Here is a 22198-nt window from a genome sequence, read left to right as displayed (position 1 = left end):
GGGCCACCGAACAGTGGGACAATTCCTCTCCCCAGACCCCTTTCAAGGGAGAATGGCATTTTCCTTGCCACAGGCAGCCTCAAGCCTCTCTTTAAAGTGACCAGACTTATTAATATTAAATGTAGTGAATAGAAATGCTTTCCAATAGTGCACGCACAGCTTCCTGGTTTCCGGTTTGCACGTGGAAATTGGGCACTGGTTCCTTTAAATAAGAAACATTTCCTATTGGAGTGAGTCATCTCTGGTCTCTAGTTCTCAGAATCAAGTTTATTCTTTAGTTACCTCTGTTCAGGAATTTTCTTTCTCTGTTACCAATGACCAGACTTTGCCCTTCCGCTGGAGGGCAATGTTTTCACAGGTTCTCCTTCTTTAAATTGGGATTTTTAAAATCCTTGCTGAATTTGCTAGTAAATTCTCAATGTGGAGAGCAGAGAACCAGGAAGTGAGTCCGCTGAGGTAGGCAGAAGAGCCTGGTGGAGTGATCGAAAGTAAAAGAAAACTTCTTCCTGGTGGCGTTTCTAGCCCCACCCCCTTCCTCCCTGCCGAGTTTCCAGGGATTTTTCTCAGGTTGTGTGAACCAGCCTTAGTGATCAGTACGTGTGAAGTTAGACAGACTAGGGGACGCGGCATCGGGAACTTAGTGACTGTGATGTTGCCGGGACAGGGTGAAGCAGGTGAGTGCCTGGTGCAGAGGTGGCGTCTGGACACCACGTTTCTGGGACTCAAGAGACGGGCAGCTCAGGATCTGCCAGACCTGCCGAGTGGAGTCACCTCGGGGTCTTGCAGGGGCTCCAGATCCCCGAGTGGGTTTCTCTCTGAACCACAGTCGCTGGCTTTTCTAATTTCTAGCTCTGAGGAATCTCCGGTTCCTCTGCTGCCTCAGATACAGACACAGTGCCTCCCTCCTGCAGGATTACTTTGGAGATCCACAAGAATTATTTCCCTACTTCCGTTTGTTTTCTTTTCCATTTGGCCCTGGGGCAGAGGGTTGAGTTAATCACCCTGTCTGGTCCAGATTCCCTGTGGCTTGGTCTCCAAGGCCCAGGGCCCCTTCCCCCCTCCCTGTTCTGGATACTTTCTTTGATCTCCCAACTCCCACCCTGCTTCCTGCCCGCCTCTCTGGCTGCCAAAGACAACTCTTGAAACCTTTTGAAATGCATGGGTGAATCGATCTGTATCTTTGCAAAATGTATCCTTGTTCCACGTGTGTACGTGACTTTTTAAACTTTGTGACCAGCAGCCAGGAAGTAATTTCTGTTTCCTCAACATTGAACGGGAGTAATACTCCCTCGTGAGGTGGCTGTGAGGATTTAAGTTGATAATAACAGTCACTTACAGCGGTGACCCACACTGCTAAGTAGCCAGTAAGTGTTAGCAATTATTATCACGTATTGGTATAATTTATATTGTGTTTTGCTCATTCTGTTTCTCACTTTTTTTTTTTCTCAAGAAAGCACTCTACACTTTAGGTTTTACGTATTTTGCCGGGTCCCACTTTCAAACCACTACTTATTATTCCATGATGGGCAGTCTCCACAATCCTATATAAGATCTTGCCCACCAGTCCTCAGCCTCATCCAGCTTGCAAACCTTTGCCAGTCCGATGGGTACAAAGTGGGTAGCTCGTTGCTTTCTCTCGCATTTCCCAGTTTACTCAGGAGTCTGAGCCTCATTTGTACGCTTTGGCCATCTGAGCATCCGTGACAGGGAACCCCACGTTTGTGTCCATTGTCCTTCTATAGGGTTTCTTTTCCTTGTTGATCTGCAGGAAACCTTTGTATGTTCTAGTTACTGCTACTCCTGCGGCACATCCTGGGAACACGGGCATGAAAGATTCGGTCTCCGCCCTATGAAGCTCACAGCCTAGGACAGGAACTAGTCACAAAACAGTGGGGCAAATGCTGGGTGGATGCTCAGGAGGCCTCAAAAAAGAGCCAGAGACCACCTCCTGGACTAGGATTTAGCCACAAACAGGATTTTCAGACTTCACAGGGCAGAGTCCAGGGAAGCAAAGGGCATGGTAGGACGGCGGCTCCGCTACCTAGCCCTCTGCAGGTGGAGAGGCACTTTCAGACAGCTCGTTGATCCTCTCAGCTGTGAGATGGGTCTCTGCCCTCTAAAGGCTTGTATTCTTTGGGGAAAGAAAAAAGGCAGTTTCAAAGAAGAGAGGTGTTAGATCTTTTCCCCTCTACTTTTATCATCAGAAAACATTTCAACCAACTGAGAGCAAAAAGGCAGGACTAATGTGTGTTCTGTTCACTGTTATATTTCCAGGGCCCAGCTATGGTGAGGGCCCCAGGATTTGCCTCTTTGGTAAGTCTGGCTGGGCCTTTTGGTAGGAAGGACTGTGATTCCAGAGTTTTCTAGGCTGCTGAAGGTGGGATCTGGTGGCCTCAGGGCCGTGGAGGTGATCCATGTATCTGAGTGTAGATGGGGGAACCATGAGAGTTTCTGTGGGGGTCAGCAGACCGGCTGAGGGCCATGGCAAAGGTCCTCTAGTTTCTAGGTCTCAAGACCTCTCCGGAGTGTTCCATGAAATTTACTGAATAAAACGTTAAAGTCAACAACGAACCCAGAAAAATCTGTAAATTCCTGAAATATGGAAGGAAAGGGTCCTTTGCTATCATTTAGTTCGATTTTCCCAGGTTGGAATGTGTAAGGAGGCCCCAAAGAGAAAATGACCCGTCCAGAGTCACACAGCCAGGGTCCAGCTCGGGTGGCCTGGGGCCCCACCCAGCACCTGTCTCATTTTCCATAGGCTCCCTCAGAAATATGACCGAGGTGCTGCGTAGAGGCCGGCCTACCTCACCAGGCTTGTGTGACTCAAGAGTTTCGAAAACAGGAAGTAAGCGAGCTGCACTGTTGGTTCTTCATTCGACATTTGTTCTTGTCTTAGCTGTGTCAGGGGAGAGGCGGCCTGTGAAGAAGCCACTGTGAGGGCCCCGGGATTTGCCTCCGGTAAGATCGGATGGGCCTTTGGAGAGGAATGTTTTTGGTTCTAGAGTTTTCTAAGCTGCTGAGGATGTGGTTCTGGTGGCCTCGGGGCCCACGGGGTGATCCCTGCCTTTGAGAGTAGATGGGGGAACCGGGAGAGTTAGCAGTGCCTCTGGGGGCCGGGTGAGGGTCCACAGATTCCAGATTTCCAGACCTCTCCAGCTTCGGGTGATGCATTCTTGGGCGGTTTTCTGAAATACTCCCAAGTCCAGTTATATGTGCAGAGGCCTCTTCCTTATGCCGGCCAGACTTGTCAGAGAATAGAAACCAAAATTTAAATCTAAACTGACATTGCTGCTTGGTAGAGCTACCCATCTGCCGACATACAGGCCCACCAACATAAACACACACACACATACAGACACATGCACACAGTCCTAATAACTCAATCATGTATTTTTTTGAGAAATTAAAAGGGTACAGAATAGTACAGGGAATAGTATAATAGCAAGCATAGACTGATAGTCAGAGACCTGCACTTGTGGGGTAAGCATTTCTAGGTTAAGTTAACATATTTCTTCAGTTTGGTTGGTTGTAAGTTTTGTTGCCATTTGGAGACATTTACTAAGCTGTGTGATAGCCCTGGCTGGGGCCCTGCAGTGGACAATGCTTGTGTACAAGGTGGACATCTGGCAGGTTCTGGGGGAAGCCCCAATTTGGGGTGGCCATCCTGGACAGAAGGGAATTGGCCACACTATTGCTTACGGGTTTGCGCCTGAAAGCGGCTCTCAAGTACTCTTGAACTTTGAGTGAGATGCAGATTTTTGCCTCGGAAGATTAATGCAAAATTTGGGTTTATTTTCCTCAGCTTTGAAGTAGTTTACCATATCACCAAAGGACGGAGGATGCTGCTAGAATATTGTTAGAAGGCTTGTTTATGATTAGGTGAGATTTATTTGCAATTAAATTGTGGTATAAAAGGCAGTGGTAATTGAGGACTCTGGAATGAGAGGCTGAGGTCTAAATCCAGGCTCTAGCACATACCAGCTTGGTTTGTAAGGTTCTGATTCTCTGCTTTTGTGGATTTGTTAAGAATTCCTGTTTTTGTGTTTTGGGGGTTTCTTTGGTCTTTTAAAATTTTAAATAATTTAAAATCTTTAAAAACATTTTGATTATGTGTCTTTCTTCATTAAATTCCTTCCCTGGCTTCCAACTGCAATTAGTATAAAGTCTACATCTTTGCATGTTCTGTCATTGAAACCCTCGAATGAGATGATCATATCTGGGCCTGACAACTCTCTCACTAGCTTATTTCCAAACTAATTTTTGACACCTGTAAGATGAGGATGATAATAGCAATTTTTTCAGAGAATTGTAGTAAAATGAGACAAGAGAAATATTTTTATGTTTATATGGTTATATATTGTAAACACTTATATATCATAATATGAAAATTTATTTATATAAAAATATTTGGGGGCATATATTTATTATAAAATATTAAATATGCTTATATGAAATTTTTTAAAGATACATAATATATATGGACTTATTTTCTAGATATTATATAACTGGAGGCATTTCAATTCCCATCCCCATCTGTTTGCTCCACCTTCTATGTCTTATATGTCAAAATATTCAGGTTTCTATATTCTACAAATGTATATACACACATTATATATGTGTGTGTATATATATATCTGAATATGTGAATAAAATTTGAAAAAAACACCAAATGTGACCCCCAAATTACTTTTAAATGGCAAGTTTCTAAGTGATTTTTATTTTTCTTTTTAAAGCTTTTGCACTTCCTCTAAGGAACAAGTGTTACTTTTACTCTTTTAGGGTAAGAAAATACAACAGTGAGAAGTCTTTCAAAAATATTACTCTGATAGTTTCTAGCTTCATGCCCGCGAGCTCATGCAGTAAACCCAGGTCCCAAAAAACAGAAAATGACTCCTGGTCCCTGTACCTGTAGAGCCAGAACCTAGAGGAAGCCCATCGATAAGGGTGTAAAATCTAGTGCAGGTGTAAAATCTAGACAGTACTTACCAGGCACTAGGACCAGAGAGATGTGTGCTCTAAACAAACAAAGACTAAACATCATACCATAGTGTGTTCTAGAAAACTTGGGTCAGGAAAAAAGCCTTGTCAGCACTTTCTCTACTAAGTGTCCATTTTAATATGATGCAAAAATCACTTAGAAAGCATTGTCAAGCTATTGCAAAGATAATGAAATGAGTGAAATCAACTGGCTACAGGGGACAGGAACCAAGCACTAATCATTGTTATATCCAAATTCATGTCATCCTGGCCTTGGATTTTATTATTTTATGTTATCAAATGCCGTCAGAAAATGCTATTGAATATGTAACAAAAGCCTTAAAAAGGTTTGTTCCTTTTGTCTCAAGAATACTATTTTTAGGAAATTATTGTAGCAAAATAATCAGAGGTATACATGGAGATTTGCATGTTAAGATCATGCTAAATGTAAGCAGAGACTGGTTAGATAAATTATTGTCCATTCTTATGATTAGATGCTTTACAGATTTTAAAATCCATGCTATAGAAGAAAAATAAAGACATCAAGATGTACTTATAATATTATCAGTGGAAAAATCCACTTATACCTCAGAAATGTGATGTGTTCAAATATGAGGAAACATATACATACGTAAAATATTTGGTAGGAAAGACAGTAAAATATTATTAAGTATTTATATTTGGGTGATAGAATTATAGGTAATTTTTCTTCTTTGTATCTTTTCTAGGTTTTCTGAAATGAATACAACAAGCATTGTTATCATTAGAAAAAATAATAGCAGAGGGGAAAAATAAGGAGATTCTGCTTTCATTTGATTCTTTGGTTGATTTTATTCTGTAAAATGATATTTTAATAGTAGTTAGAACTGATTAAAAGATTTAAGGATGCTGGACCTAATGGTACTAAACAGGCTGGACCTGGGTTAGATCCTTTCCAGTATCATATACTAGAATAAAAGTAGATCTTTAAAAAGGGATTTTAGGTCCGTGTACATTTAGGATAAGTAATACATGCAAACAGTAAAAATTCACACTGTGCAAAGGGTATAGAATGCAAAGCAAGCCTCTTTCCTGTCTGTACCTGGGCCTCCCCACCCACAGACCTCTGATTCCTCTCCTCTGAGTCAACCCCTGAAGCAGCTTTCTCTGTGTTTTCCTCAAAGATCTGTGAGTACAAAATTGATGCACTTTATGAGTCGGTATTTCTCTTTCCAGAATTTCCTTATCTTTTATTGTATGCTTTTATATATATGTCAGTAATCACTGAAAATTTAATTGTACTGTTTGAGTATTTTTTAAAAGTAGATGTATGAATTTTTGGTTGTATTGCAACTTGCCTTTTTCACTGTCATAATAACATATCGTTTTATTGTTGCTGTTGTTAACGGAGGTACTGGGGATTGAACCCTGGACCTCATGCATGCTAAGCATGCACTCTACCACTGACCTATACCCCCCCATAGACATCTTGAATATCTACCCATTTTTATTTCAGAAGATGGAGTGCATCTTCTTAACTGCTGCATAATATTCTGTAGTATGACTGTGCCTTATTTTATTAGCCATTCCTTTCTTGGAGGATGTTTGGGATGTTTTTGGTTATTCAGGGTTACCTTATTATGCTGTGGTGAGATTCCATGTGCATAGCCTGTGGAGCACACGTGTGTTCCTATGGAGTGTGACTTAAGGAGTGCACTTGCTAGTTTGTTCCCTTGAATATCCAGCAGTTTTTGTTTGCTGCACTTTGAACATATGCTTTTAGGTGCTGGCCACATATTTAAGATATCTTTCCTAAATAAAAGTATTTTCATGATAATTGATTGCTTTTGCAGTGAAAGAGCTAGCTTCTGCAGCCTTTGTGAATCCAGTGCAAAGTGTATCTTTCCAAGGCACTGTCCCTCCAGTTTCCTGAATCAAGAAAACTTGTCTAAACAATAATGTAAGCTCTAGATCAAAAGGGAGAGAAAAGAAGTTTTGCCCATAATTCCAATTCTAAGAAGGAAATAATTAGAGATGTGCATAGGATATATGAAAAAAATTTCTCAGTGCAATGTTATTTTTAACAGTAAGGAAACAGAAAATTGCTTAAAATAAATTGTGATATCTCCACATGTTAGACATCAAGAAACATTACAAATATGCCAAAAGAGAATATTTAATGGTAAGGGTAAATATTCATTTTAAATATTAAGTGCATAAAAAAAACAGGTGTATACACCTGGATGTGCAGCCTGATTCTAATTTTTATATAAATATATCTGTGTGTGTGTGTGTGTGTGGTGAATGACAATGATAACTGTGATCATGTGTAATTTTTGTATTTTCAATTTCCACCCAAAAAACACTGCTTTATAATCAGGATTGGGGGAAAAGGAGTTTTTTTTGTTTGCTTTTTGTTGTTTTTTTTTTTAAGAAAAACTTCAAAGTCTTTGGAACCACTTTTTAAAAACATTTAAAAATATACCTTAATGTGCATGTCAACAAGTTTCTGTTTAAATATCAGATGTAGAAAATGTGTGGGTCCTGGTTCACTTTTATCACCACCTCAAGTGATAGGATTTGTGGTTTCATCCAAGTATGTCAGCAAATGCAGGGAGCTTAAAGACTTTAAAGATTCAGGAGCGTTGTTTCAGGAAGAAAAGAGGTCTAAGCAGGTTAAGGTTCTTTGAGGTTAAGGAAGGTGCCCAAGGGCACAGAGTCTGTGGGAGCAAGGAAGAGTTCTTCATGGAAGAGTTCGTCAACTTTGAAGAGGCTGAAAAGCCACTGCTTCCAGCTGAATTCTCCAGCAAGGAAGTGGGAAAACGCCGAGGGTGAGAGGAGTGCTCAGGTGACATGCCTGGTCGGTGTCTGGCCCCACGGGCAAGCTCCCTCCTTCTTTCAGGTGGACACTCCTCTGTTGGTTAGTTGCTGGCCGTTACTCTACATGCATCATAGGTGTTATGTACTCACAGCAGTTCAGGAGACAGTGTTCTTCTGATCCCACTTTACAGAGGAGGAATCTCACCTCGGAGGATGTGAGCTGCCCAGCCTGGGCCGCTGCCCCCACTGGGTTCTGATCTAAGTTCTGTCTGACCCACAGCCCCAAGCTCTGAACCACTGCACTGCCCGCCTCCCTGACAGTCAGCTGCTGGTGAGCTTCCTGGCTTTGACGGCGACCCTGTGGCCTGCCTCCTGGAGCCAGGTCCCAGTCTTGTTCCTGTGACATATCCAATATAAACCCTGCTCCAACGGCTCCTTGTACCACAACACGGGCCTGTCAGAGCAAGGAAGGTGAGGGGGCAGTTGGCCAGTGTGATGCAAGGGGCTCAAGAGGGAGAAACCAGGATCCTGGGCTGCTTGCATGAAGGTTGTCTGGGGTCTCCTAAAACACTGTCCTCTCCTGTTCTCACCTGCTCAGACATGTAAGTCTGCGACAGCACCCCATAATCTGACTTAGAAACTGACTTGAAAGACTGATGGAGTTTTCTTGGTTCCGTTTCCAGTCTTGGGTTATTGACCAGCCGTGGATGCTGGTCCAAAGGCACATGGGGGACAGCACTGTACAGTGTCCTCCCGCCACCATTGTTTCCACCAGTCCCAACCACTTCTCCCACCTCCCACCCTTCCAATCTGTCCTCCACATTTGAAATGATAATCCCATATTGGATGATGTCATTCTCATATCTACAATCTTTTCTTAGTTCCCTGATACCTCCGGGACAAAGCCTGACTCCCTTGCCCCTGGTATGAGGCCTTTTATAATGGTTCCTGGCCACAGCTTCATCCCTATGCCCCACCCCTGCCCTTCCCAGATCCTTTCCTCCATCTTTTGCATAAATTATTTCATGCATTAATTGTCCTTTTCCACCTCTTCCCCCAAGGTGCCTCCCCTCCAGGAAGCCCTTCTCCCAGGCTGAGTTAAGGGTCCATCCTCTATGTCTCTACCACACCCTTGTTCCAACTCTCTGACCACTCCCTAGTTTGTAAAAAAAGTCTACCTTCCAAAATAGTAAGCTACTTGAGAGTGGGAACTTGTCCTGTTTGTTCATTTTTTCCTTTCCTGTATCCAAAGCATAATGTCTGACATATATAATAGATGTAAGATAATTTGATGAAGGAACAAGCCAGTAGTGGTATTTTTCCTCCTCATCTGAACGTACCATTGCATTTTGACCTAGGTTACGACTACGTTCTCCTAACACTTGAGCAGAATGAACTTCAACAGATGTCTCTATAATATCGGGGAACAGCTGGACAGTGATGACCTGGCTGCCCTCAAGTTCCTGAGCCTGGACTACATCCCACATAGGAAGCAGGAGCCCATCAAGGATGCCTTGATGTTATTCCAGAGGCTCCAAGAAAAAAGAATGTTGGAGGAAAACAACCTGTCCTTCTTGAAGGAGCTGTTTTTCCGAATGAATAGACTGGATCTGCTGACCACCTACCTGGACACGAGTGAAGAGGAGATGGAGAGGGAGCTTCAGATACCAGGCAGGGCCCAGATCTCTGCCTACAGGTGGGGAGAGCCTCCACGGTGTGGGCCTGGGAGGTGGGTTGAACGGACACAGCTTTATGGGCAGGGCTGATGCTGTTTGCAGGTTGTCTGTGTGGTGTGACTTTGGAGGCTCTGGGAAGTTGTCCCACCAGGGCCAAATTAAGAAATTTAGTGACGTTAGGAATAATACAGAAAAAAAATGCTAAAAACATAAAGTAAAAATTTCTTTCCAAAGTGAACCATTACCTCTAGGTATGCGGAAATTAAAATAGATATTTAAAAAATGTTCTAACTCTCTCTCCGTTACATGTCTGTTGCTTACTTTGCCTATTATTGAATGAAGCATCTCCGCTTCGCACCTGAGACCCCCTCCCACCTGCTTGTGGATGACTATGAAATTCTCAGTGGGGTTTTAGGCTTTTATTCCACACTTAACGCCTTGTGTTACCAAGTTCTCCAGTGAGGTGTATGCTGCCTGTTGTACTGGACTGGCCAGGCTGGACCCCACAATGACCGTTTGGTCCCTGTGATCCAAGCTGCCGCCAGGAGAACGGTGGTGGCTTGGGCCATCTGTCCTGCCCAAGGCCTTGCGGCTCGGCCCCTCCTCACCTGTAGGGGGGTTGGGAGCTCAGGGACTCAGCGGTCTCTGTGGAGTCCAGCCTGAACAGGATGTTTGGTCACATCTTCCTGGTTCTGTGACAAGACTTTAAAAGTAGAAAAACATCGCCAACTTCTCTCTTTCAACATTGCATTACCCCACACTCCTTAAGGTTATTTTCAGCCTTCTTTTCAAAGAACTTCCACTCAAGCCTTAGCTGTGGCCCATTTCACTGTCCTGCTTGCTCGTCAGTAACCGTGGCGTGTGTGGCACTGACTGCTCACAACCAGAGCTCAAAGCCGCTATCCTCTGCTGCCTGGCCTCTGAATGTCCCGTCCTCCTAGTCTCAGAGACCTGCGATTTGGGCACTTAGAGGTTTCTCTACTTAAGGCTGACCATTTTGATTTTAAATGACAAAAGGGATATTCCAAGTGCACTAGTTTTCTAGGGCTGCCTAGAACAAACGTAACCAAGTATCACAAACTAAGTGGCTTAACACAAGAGAGAAATGAATTTTCTTATTGTTCCGGGGGCTGGATGCCTGAAATCAAGGTGTCAGCGGGGTTAGTTTCCTCTTGGAGGCGCTGAGGGAGGATCTGTTTCCTGCTCCTCTCATGGCTGCAGGTGGCTGCAGAATCCCTGGCCTCCCTTAGAGGGACATCACTCCAGTCTCTGCCTGGGCCTTCACCTTGCCTTCTCCCCTGTGTTTCTGTGTCTCAATGTCCCCCTTCTTTTAAAGACACCAGTCATTGGCTTAGGGCCACCCTGACCTCATCTTCACAAGATTAGGTCTGCAAAGACCCCTTTTCCATATAAAGCACATTTACACGTTCCAGGTGGACACGAATTTGGAAGGAGAGTAGGGAAGGACACTATTTAATACTGGGTAACTTGGGTTCAATTGAATTGTGAAGTCCTTGTAATGAATTTTTTTCATTAAGGCCTCAATTAGTCATAAAAAACAACAGCTCCGTAATTAGGAGAGCTGGAAGGCCTCATCTTGTGCCCACTGTCTTGGTCTTCTGAAGGCTGCACGCTTTCTGTCATGTGCGCAAGGCCGAGGCAAACTGCCAGTGCAGACAGTGATGTGGGCCTCTCAGTCGGAGGGGAAGAGTCTCTAACAAGGGCAGGATCTGTCTGTTCAAATCTTCAACGTGCCAGCTTGGGAATAAAAGGGTCAGTGCAAGTACGACCTACTGATTGTTCATCATTGTTGAATATTAACCAGGAAATTGAAAATACGCTAGTGTGACTACTTTCCATTTATAAGAAAACACTAGATGTTTACATTTTCAAAAGATCATTGCTACCTATAAAATTAGTCTTTTTTTAAGATTTTTATTGATTTATAATCATTTTACAATGTTGTGTCAAATTCCAGCGTTCAACACAATTTTTCAGTCATACATGGACATATACACACTCATTGTCACATTTTTTTCTCTGTGAGCTACCATAACATTTTGTGTATATTTCCCTGTGCTGTACAGTATAATCTTGTTTATCTATTCCACAATTTTGAAATCCCAGTCTATCCCTTCCCACCCTCTGCCCCCTGGCAACCACAAGTCTGTATTCTCTGTCTATGAGTCTATTTCTGTCCTGTATTTATGCTTTGTTTTTGTTTGTTTGTTTGTTTTTGTTTTTGTATCCAGATTTATTTCTAGAAAATGATGGTGCAAGAAGGCCGGTAGGTTTCGGTGATGAGGAATGTAGAAGGGCAAAATGCCTTGTGGAAGTAGCTTAGGATTGGACCCAATCTTGGCCAAACTGAGAAAGCTTTAGAAAAATACTTCTAGGGTAGAGATTCCATGAGAAGAAGGAGGAAGCAGATTGTAATACTGGATAATTTCTGTTTTTGCACTACAGTTGACCATTGAACAACATAGGGTTTAGGGATGTGGACCCTCCGCACAGTCAAAAGACCACGTGTAACTTGTAGTCAACCCTCCATGTCTGAGGCTCCACATCTGCAGATTCAACCAACTGCAGACCTTTTAGGACCGTATTACATATTAATTGAAAAAAAATCTGTAAGTGAACCTGCTCACTCCAAACCCACGTTGTTCAAAGGTCAACCGTATTTTTATTTTCAGAATTTTAATTTTGAAGTTAATATGTTTTTGTCTTAGTTATTTTTCTTTATGCTATAATAGTAAAAGTTTTTCCAACTTATAAAACATCTCTTTGTTCATTCAACAAGCATATCCCAGGAGCCTTTCATATTTGGGGAATAACGCCTGTCATGTTTGAACACTTAGTATGTTGCCAAAAGTTGGTTTAAGTGCTTCCGATAAACTTATTCATGTAACCTTCACTACCTCCCAGTGGGGCAGATGTAGCATAATCTACAGTCTACGGATGAGGGGAAGAGTTGTGCACCACTTCTAAAGCCACACAGCTCGTGAGTGGTGGATCCAAGATTCTAACACCAGGAATCTGGATCCCCTACACCTAAAACACTGTATCTTATGACTCACTGGGCTTACAGAAACCAAAAGAGCACTACCCTTGCTCTCAGGGAACTCGGACAGCTTCATAAACAGACAATTATAGTATGTGTGTTACTGTTCTGGTGATCTACAGGCACAGCGGGGTGAATGCAGCTTTGAGGACAGTCTGGCAGTGTGTGAGCAGTTAGTGGATGAGTGGTTTTCTGCAGATGGACGAGGGAATGAAGGTGTAGGGGCACAACATAAAAGGGTGAAAGGCAGGGCAGCTGGGTGTGTTCAGCGAGGAGATGAGGGGACGGTGGTGAGGTGTAGCCAGAGATAAGGAGGCAGGCTGGGCTTAATTCACAAAACTCTTTATCCCAGAAGGAGGTGTTTGGCCAACTTACTGAAGGTAGTGGCTTAAGAACGTTGACTGGTTTTAATTAAGAAAGTGATGATCTGATTAGCATTTTGAAAAGCGTAATATTCAAAATCAAAGTTTTTTTTCTATTGCAACAAGATCTTTTTTTAAAAAAAAAAACTGTAGTTGATTTACAATGTTTCAGTTGAACATACACCAAAGTGATTCAGTTATGTATATATATGTGTGTGTATATATATATGTATATTTGTATTCTTTTACAGATTCTTTTTCATTATAGCTTATTGCAAGATATTGAATAGAGTTCCCTGAGCTATACAGTAGGTCTTTGTTTATTTTATATATACTAGGGTATATCTGTTAATCCCAGATTCCTAACTTATCCCTCCCACACCCTTTTCCCTTTGGTAACCGTAAGTTTGTTTTCTATGTCTGTGAGTCTATTTCTGTTTTGTAAATAAGTTCATTTGTATCGATTTTTTTAGATTCCACATATAAGTGATATCACGTGGTATTTGTCTTTCTCTAACTTACTTCACTTAGTGTGATCATCGCTAGGTCCATGCAACAAGATCTTGACTTTATAGTGAAGGACAAAGGCAAAACATAATTCATTTAACTGAAACTCAAAGTTGGGGGACTTTAAATTCTGTGAAGAGTGGGATAGTTGGGTGTGAGTCAATAGTCGTCAGTGTCACTACACCAGCCTCTTTCTGAGAACTCAACTCGTGGTAATAAATCGTACCATTACTTGGCTTTATTTTAAAGAGAGGCCATTAGAATCAAGTCCACTGAGACTACAAATATCAAATGGGAAATTAAGAAAGTATTTCTAAAGTGTTTCTGTCTCCTGCTACAGGGTCATGCTTTTTCAGATTTCAGAAGATGTAAACAAACTGGAATTGAAGGACTTTAAGTTTTTTCTCAGCAAGGAGATCGCCAAATGTAAACTGGATGATGACATGGTAAGACCTGATGTCTGACAGAGAGTTAGTCCCGAGGACCAAGTGGGGACCCTGCAGAGCTAGAAGAGACAGTAGTGGGCCTGAGATCGCTTCCCCGCTGCCGCAGTCTGTGTGTGTGTGTGTGTGTGTGTGTTGTGTGATGTAATGTTGTGTGAATGTGTGCTTGTCTGTATGTATGTGTTGAGGGCAACACTCAGTCTGGAGGTGGATCAGGTACCAGAGGCAACGCTGGATGCGAGGCAGTTTCCAGGGCTCCCACGACGGGGACCAGGCTGCTGCGCCTTAGCCACGCACTCAGGCCATCTCTCATAAAAGTGTGCACAGGTGGCCTTGGCACAGTGTCTGGACCTGGGGACTGGGTGACATCTGCTGTGGCTTCTTCTCTGTCTCCTCATGTCTGTCTTCCTGAGTGAGAGTGCCTCCCTAGTGGTCCATTGATTGGCTTTGTAAGACCAAGATGTTCTCTTGGGGGAGTCAGCTTGGGAAGCTAGGGTGGGCACTTGGTTTGGAGAAAGTGGAAGCAAAAAATAAAATAAATAAATCCAGAAGCCGATATGGCTCCATCCAGTCTTCCAACTTTACTTCTCCTTCCTCTAGACCTTGCTTGATATTTTCATAGAGATGGAGAAGAGGGTCATCCTAGGGGAAAGAAACTTGGACACCCTGAAAAGAATCTGTGAGCAAATCAACAAGAGCTTGCTGAAGAAGATCAACGATTATGAAGAAGTAAGCAGAGGTAAAAATAACCTGAGAGCTACCAATCAGCAAAATGTAATCTTAAAGAGGCAGACCCCTCTATGTCACAGCTGTTTCTAATCAAGTATGTGCATGTTTCTTTTTTAACTCAGAACCAAGGATGAGCCTTGAAAGCAGGCCAGGGGAAATCTCAAATGGTAATACTTGGAGATTTGTTTTCAACGTTTATTTCATTAATTTTCCTCCCTGGTATCTTCATCGCCTCCTCTCCATAACCTTCTATCTCATCTGTATCTTTTTTTTAAAATTATTATTCTAATCTTTTTTTGCATTTTTTAATTGAAGTATAGTCAGTTTACAATGTTGTGTCAATTTCTGGTGTACAGCATAGTGCTTGTCATACACATACATACATATATTCTTTTTCATTATAGGTTGCTATAAGATAGTGAATGTAGTTCCTTGTGCTAAATAATAGGACTTTGTTGTTTGTCTATTTTGTATGTAGTAGTTAGTATCTGCAAATCTCAAACTCCCAATCTATCCCTTCCCACCTCCTCTACCCTTTGGTAACCTTAAGTTTGTTCTCCATGTCAATGAGTCTGTTTCTGTTTTGTAAATAGTTCATTTGTGTCATTTTCCTTAGATTCCACATATAAGTGATATGATATGGTATTTTTCTTTCTCTTTCTGGCTTGCTTCACTTAGAATGACAATCTCCAGGTCCATCCATGTTACTGCAAATGGCATTATTTTATTCCTTTTTGTGACTGAGTCGTATTCCATTGTATATTATACCACATCTTTATACAGTTGTCTGTCAATGGACATTTAGGTTGTTTTCATGTCTTGGCTATTGTAAATAGTCCTGCTGTGAACATTGGGGTGCATGTGTCTTTTCAAATTAGACTTTTCTCTGGATATATTCCCAGCAGCATAATTCCCCTAGCTCCATTCTTCTTTCTCAAGATTGTTTTGGCTATTCAGGGTCTTTTGTGTTTCCATACAAATTAAAAAATTTTTTGCTCCAGTTCTGAAAAATGTCATTGGTAACTTAATAGGGATTGCATTGAATCTGCGTATTGCCTTGGGCAGTATGGCTATGTTAACAGTATTGATTCTTCCAATCCAAGAACACAGTATGTCTTTCTGTTTGTGTCATCTTCAATTTCTTTCATCAGTGTCTTATAGTTTTTGGAATCTGTATTGGAATCCTTTGCCTCCTTAGGTAGGTTTATTCCTAGGTATTTTATTCTTTGATGTGTTGGTAACTGGAATTGTTTCCTTAATTTCTTTTTCTGCTATTTCATTATTAGTGTACAGAAATGCAACTGATTTCTGTATATTAAATTTGTATCCTGCAACTTTACTGAGTTCGTTGATGAGCTCTAGTGATTTTCTGGTAGCATCTTTAGGATTTTCTATGTATAGTATCATGCCATCTGCAAAGTGACAGTTTTACATCTTCTTTTCCAATTTGGATTCCTTTTATTTCTTTTTCTTCTCTGATTGTTGTGGCTAGGTCTTCCAAAACTGTGTTGAACAAAAGTGGCGAGAGTGGGCATCCTTGTCTTGTTCCTGACCTTAGTAACTCATCCGCATCTTAATGGACCTGCTCTCCTAATATCAGAGGCTACTTGTTGTCACCTTCTCTACACACTGGAAGATTTAAAAGGAGTTATCAATCATAGACCCTGCAGCCCCAGGAAGGCAAGTTTGAAATAGGGGGAGAGTTGTTAGTCAGTGATAAGATTTTAGCTTATTCTGTGGACTGCAAGGATACTACATTCAAGGTAGTCTGTGAATTTTCATTTTAAAAGGGACCTATGTTGTCCTGGGTGCTACATTTCCTTAATAAAGTATCTTCCCTGCCATGTGTCATTCCAGATTTGTCTCAACTGCTCGAAGGGGAGGGGTCCCTTGGAGATCTGGCCTTGTCGGACTCTCGGGGAGAACAGGACAGTGAGCCAGAGGTACTGGGAAATTCCCATCCCTTTAACCCCTTTGAACTGCAGATTCTAGTTATTGTATTCCTGAGCCCTTTTAGCTTCTAGGTAAACAAATAAAAGACAGAAACTTATTGAAAATGTTGAGAATTGTAGGAAAAATTCACAAAAATTCACTTTTGAACTTAAAAAAGGTGATCTCTTTGGTTTCCTATGTGCTGAATTTCTATTTTAAAGCCAAAGACAAAGGCGTTGGAACAGTCAGAGGGCAGAGGGGTGGGGAGCCTCCAATCTGATCCTTTCAGCAGCTATGTCAGCCTAAATTGGAGAAGGTTTTAGGGGAAGAGTTGAGCAGGTTGGAAGATGCAAAGTCTTTTCTTTTAGCTTGGCATTTCAAAATTGTTTCTCTTTTGTGATTCGATATCAGCCGCAAATGCTCACTGTGTAGCCATCTCTATGTTCTTGGCCCAGTGAGCTGGCCCAAAAATTGCCTTTCTGGATGGAATCACTTCTGTTTCTGTCACCTTCAACCATTCACCAAACACATTTTGACTCAGCACCCCATTCCCCTCTCTCCGTGGCAGGAAGCAGAGGAAACCACCCTGTATGCTAATGTCCCATGGGAGACTAGAAATTGAGCTTGAGAGAGACCATTTACTAGTGGACTCCTGAGCAAATTACCAGACTTCTCTCAGTCTGAACATCAAGGATTAACTTAAGTCATGTGGCACTTTATAAACTGTAAAGCACTCTGCAAGTGTTGTCCCCGCCCAACAGCTAATGATAACTGAGTGTAGGAGAGATTTGGTAACTTGTCCGAAGTCTTAAAATTATTAAGTAGTAGAGCCAGGAATTTGGCCCCTGAATCTGGGGCCCTTTTCTCCACCTCAAAGAACTACATGGATTTCCCAATAAATCCGAAATATCTCAGCACTGAAACTGCCCTGGGAAAATCGAGAGGGCACAGGGTCACCTCTGATTGACACTGTCTAGTGCTAGAGTCTGGATACTGTAACGTGTAGCACAGCCAAGACCTGCCTGACCAGCGCATCTCTCTCTTCCAGTCACTGTGGTCCTGAGAGCCAAATTAAGCCATCAGCTTTAAAAATCCTGGGACCACACTATGTTGTGTGATGGGCAGGCCCTCAGCTGTTAGCCCAGAAGTATGGATGAGTTGAGCAGAGAGTCAAGGGAATCGTAAGGTCACAAGGGGCAGCCCAAAGACAGCACTAGGACAGTCACTCGTCCAGCAACTCCTGACTGAGCTCTCACAAATTAATAATAAACCTACTCTCTGTCATAGTTGTTCTCTGTCTTGAGCAGAAACGAGAACAAATAATGGCAATACAGTGTGATGGCAACACTATTAATATAAGCGCAAATGTTCAGGAGGCCCACGTATTAGGACACTGACTTTCCACACTACCTGTGGGGCAGAAGTCCAGGGATCCTTGCAAGGGGAATGAGTAGAAACTAATTCCTTAGGTGAGCAACGCCAAGTTGGGGTGGCACCGTGGAAAGTGCACACACGTCCCAGTTTGGCTTAAGAGACACCTTACCTCAAACTAGGAGGCTCTTTGTTCACAGCTCAAGTGTTTGACCCACAGAGTCAGCTCCTGGGTTGGATTTTTATTTTCCAGACATGGAGCGAAGTTTACCGAATGGAAAGCAAACCTCGGGGATACTGTTTGATCTTTAACAATTATGATTTTAGTGTAGCACGGAAGGATGTGCCCAAACTTCACAGCATTAAGAACAGGAATGGAACAGACTTGGATGCAGGTATAGTAGACCCCCAAAGAATACAGCTTTTGTTCTCTCTTTCGTGTCAGGCTTTTGATTTTCTTTTATTTGCTAGTAAAACATTTTTGTTAAAATGGCATCGATTGTATTTCTGACCAAGGGTGCACAGTATGTAGGACGAATGGGTTTAGAGATCTAATGTGCAGCACGATGACCATAGTTAATAACACTGTGTTGAACACTGGCAGTGTGCTAAGAGAGTGCGTTTCAGGTGGTCTCATCTCACACATACACACAAAGTAACTATCTGAGGAGATATGTTACTAGCTTGACTGTAGTAATTATTTCACTATTCATATCATCATGTCGTACACCATAAATATATGCTATTTTTATTCAAAAGAATCAGACAGGAAGCCTGAAAATGTTGAAAAACCTTGACTAGCTCTATTAGGGCATTTGGAGAAAAAAATAATGTCAAGTATATAGAAAGCAAAGCAATGAAAAAGTAATGCTAATTCCAGGAAAGACAGAAAGTTTAATAAGAAAAGAAGCATAATTAAAGAATATTATGTTATATAGTACTAGTAATACAAATGTTTCTATTGTTTCAGTTAAACGTTGTAAATAATTGTGTAGGAGTACCAAATGCTCGTCACCCACAAGAGGAACTCAATACAAAATCTAAAATTTGAATTTAGATTCAAACTCTTATCCGCTCCATGTTCTCCCTAGTTCTGGGCTGCGGTCTGGGAATTATTGTGGTGTCATATGACTTTTCTTGTTTTACTTTTCAGAGGCTTTGAGCAAGACCTTTAGCGATCTTCATTTTAAGGTCGTAGAGTTCAAGGACTCCACAGCAAAGGATATCTTTGAGAATCTGCAGCAATACCAAGGCTTGGACCACACTGACAAGGACTGCTTCATCTGCTGCATCCTCTCCCATGGAGACAAGGGCATCGTCTACGGCTCCGACGGGCAGGAAGCCTCCATCTACGAGCTGACCTCTTACTTCACTGGTTCCAAGTGCCCGTCCCTTCTTGGCAAGCCCAAAATCTTTTTTATTCAGGCTTGTCAAGGGGATAACTACCAGAAAGGTATAGCTATTGAGACTGACTCAGAACAGAAGGAAGCCTATTTAGAAATGGATTCATCACGTCAGAAGAGATACATCCCAGATGAGGCAGACTTTCTGCTGGGGATGGCTACTGTGAACAACTGTGTTTCCTACCGAAGCACTGTGGAGGGGACTTGGTATATCCAGTCACTTTGCCAGAGCCTGAGAGAAAGATGTCCAAGGTAATTTTTGCTTACTCAACCCTTCATCCATCTCTAAATGTCTAGCTGTGGATCACATAGCTGTAATTCTCAGGTCAGTTGCAGAGTGGGAGAGAGGGCAAATGTTAAGATCTTTAGTTCACAGATAGAAACGACTGAGATACTCACCTTGGAGTTTCTTTTATTTAGCCCCTCAAAGGACAATCAGGGTATCACAGAGCTGGAAGGACAGTAAAGTCATATAGTCCAGCTCTGTCTTTAGGCAGAAGCATGACTAAACCAACTCAACTAGTTTTGGAGATCATCCAAGAAGGCAGTAACCCATTTCAATGTTTAACATCCTCCTACCCTGTCAAATGTTCTGTAATAGCTAACCAACCTCAAACCCTCTTGTGGGAGATAAGTGCCAAAGAGGAGAAACCTTCTATACGCCCCCTTATTTGGCCTGATTTGAAGTCACTCAACATGTGGGAAAATATCCTTTCCTCATTTACTATATCTTATGCTTCCTTTAGTTAAACAATGATTTTGTTTGGTACAGTTCACCCAAACACAGACACAACCAGCAGATAAATAGCAAGGAGTCTTCTTCAGGTTCTTTCTAGTTCTGTATCTCATTATGTTTTAAGTGCTTGAAGAGGAAGAACTTCCCATGGCAGATAAAGGAGTGAAGCACAACATCAAGACTACGTTTTCATTTTGTAACTTAGACCATGAATCTTGCAAGGTTCCCGGTGGGGCTAGCTGCAGAGGTGGACCAATAGGTTGTCCAACTCAACTGATAGGAAAGGCTGGTGAGAAAGGGGCGGGGCAGCTGCGGGAGACATTCGATTTCCACTTGCCTGGAGTTTGATGGCATCATAGATGAACCCATAGAAGCAATACCAATTTGAGGCAGAGGACGTCAGGAGGCATTGAGGCGATTAGCAGGGAAGTGACACAGAACATGGAGTGAAGGGAGGTGAAAACATGTCAGGAGGGAAAGAAACCAAATCTGATGTTGACACGGATGTTTCTGATAGTCAGTAGAGATCCTGAGTAGACCAAAGGCAAAGTGATTAAGCTCTGAGACAACTTATTTACCCGGAAAGCTGTGGTCGGTCTTGGATTAGCAACTTCTTATTATTTCAAATGCCTGATGTTTTGAGGGAAATAACTGTCACTGAACACAGCAGATGAAAGGGTTTACCAGTTGATTTTCCACCCACAGATGGTCACAAGGTTATGTTATGTTTTTCAGAGGTGAAGATATTCTCACCATCCTCACCAAGGTGAACTTTGAAGTAAGCAATAAAGATGACAAGAAAAATATGGGCAAACAGATGCCACAACCTACTTTCACACTGAGGAAAAAACTCTTCTTTCCTCTTAATTGATGCTGCTGTTTAGTTGCATAACACTACGCTTAATCTGTTGTTAAAATGCTGCTAATTTACTCTTTTTTTTTTTTTTTTTTGGATAGCAGGAAGGGGAGAGAATGGGAGTCAGGACAATCTAATATTTATACAAATTCAAGCCTAAATCTCTAGCTTTGCAAGAACTAGACATTTATAGCCATAACATAACTTTAGTTGCACTTTTAATTCAATGAAAATGTTTAGAAATAAATGATTCGACCAACAAGGGGCTGATTTCCAACATATATAGATATATGCTACTATATATAAAGTAGATAATTAACAGTTTTTTACTATACATGGCAAGGAACTATATTCAATATCTTGTAGTAACCTATAATGAAAAAAATATGAAAAGGAATATATATACATATATATATATATATATATATATATATGACTGTAACATTATGCTGTCCATCAGAATTTGATACAACATTGTAAAATTACCATACTTCAATTAAAACAAAAGTTTAAAAATAAACTTATAGTAGACTTATTATGCAAGGGGAATTTCAGTGACTCCCTTTCAAAGATCACTGAGGGAGATTTTGGTGTCCTGACCTGGCTGAAAAAACCCTGGTATGTTGCGGTTTAAGGCACAATGCTCCCACATCCAGCCTGATCAATGCTGGTGAGTGTGACAAGCAGTCAAGTGAGCCTCCTCTCTTGAGCCATGAGAAGACTCTGCTTTTCAGGGATGTAGGCTGCCTTTTCTCTTCTTGCTCTTACAATACGTGCATCATGATTTGCTTTTTCGCTAACAATGCTGCACTCCTTTTATGCATTTTCATTTGCTTTCTTGAACTTCTCAAGTAAAACTGAAATCTTTAGTAATTATGCTACTTTTGACAGCTACGTTTTTAAAGAATATAGAATAAACTGTAATTATCTGACTCTTCCTTGGAGATTGTTTTTGTTTGTTTTGTTTTTGTTTTTTCTGATGGAATCTTACAGGTAAAAGGCATCGGGATCACAGATGAGTTCTCCTTGAGCCTCCTGACATTGGCTCACACGGTTGTACTTCTTAAATATTTCTTGTCCATATTTAAAAATTGGGAGATGTCACATAAAAACCAAAATGCTTTTTTAAAAAAAAAAATCAGAATATCTGACCACATTTAGGCCATGTTCCTGTTTGGCAACAATGGAATGAGTTCACCCAAACCCCATAACCCTTACCCCACCTTGCAGGCCCCCACCCCATCCTGTCCAATCCCCTCCACTGAAGCTCTACTAATGACCATTTATCACTGTGCTTGTGTGATTGTGTTTTCTTATGTCCAGCCTACCTCACTTGTTTATGTTGT

General features: G+C 41.8%; 1 protein-coding gene across 7 annotated transcripts; it reads left to right on the top strand.

The window, feature by feature from the left end:
• The first annotated feature begins 271 nt into the window (after positions 1–271).
• CASP8 (caspase 8) lies at positions 272–21790 on the top strand. 7 transcript variants are annotated; one of them, XM_015240033.3, is made up of 11 exons: positions 2288–2313; positions 2897–2958; positions 8057–8247; positions 9135–9472; positions 13723–13828; positions 14426–14564; positions 14677–14721; positions 16412–16497; positions 18111–18252; positions 19011–19512; positions 20732–21790. In XM_015240033.3, the coding sequence occupies exons 4-11, from the start codon at positions 9168–9170 to the stop codon at positions 20865–20867; spliced, it is 1461 nt and encodes a 486-aa protein (XP_015095519.1). In that variant the 5' UTR covers positions 2288–2313; positions 2897–2958; positions 8057–8247; positions 9135–9167; the 3' UTR covers positions 20868–21790. The 7 variants fall into 7 exon arrangements, with proteins under 7 accessions (XP_072817572.1, XP_006205243.1, XP_072817575.1 ...); XM_072961471.1 differs by lacking the exons at positions 2288–2313; positions 2897–2958 and adding an exon at positions 272–674; XM_015240032.3 differs by lacking the exon at positions 8057–8247 and having other exon boundaries at positions 2274–2313.
• Positions 21791–22198: the final 408 nt, after the last annotated feature.

Source organism: Vicugna pacos, chromosome 5 (assembly GCF_048564905.1).
Source record: "Vicugna pacos chromosome 5, VicPac4, whole genome shotgun sequence".
NCBI lineage: Eukaryota > Metazoa > Chordata > Mammalia > Artiodactyla > Camelidae > Vicugna > Vicugna pacos.
The sequence above is the reverse complement of the archived record's forward strand: the minus strand, read 5'-3'. Positions and strand labels throughout refer to the sequence as shown.

Bases quoted from the DNA above. Each gene is read 5' to 3' on its own strand.
- CASP8 (XM_006205181.4), top strand. From the start codon at position 9,168: ATGAACTTCAACAGATGTCTCTATAATATCGGGGAACAGCTGGACAGT. The intron at 14,565-14,676 runs GTAAAAATAACC...TTTTTAACTCAG, and splicing joins TTATGAAGAAGTAAGCAGAG to AACCAAGGATGAGCCTTGAA. The intron at 18,253-19,010 runs GTATAGTAGACC...TTTACTTTTCAG, and splicing joins TGGAACAGACTTGGATGCAG to AGGCTTTGAGCAAGACCTTT.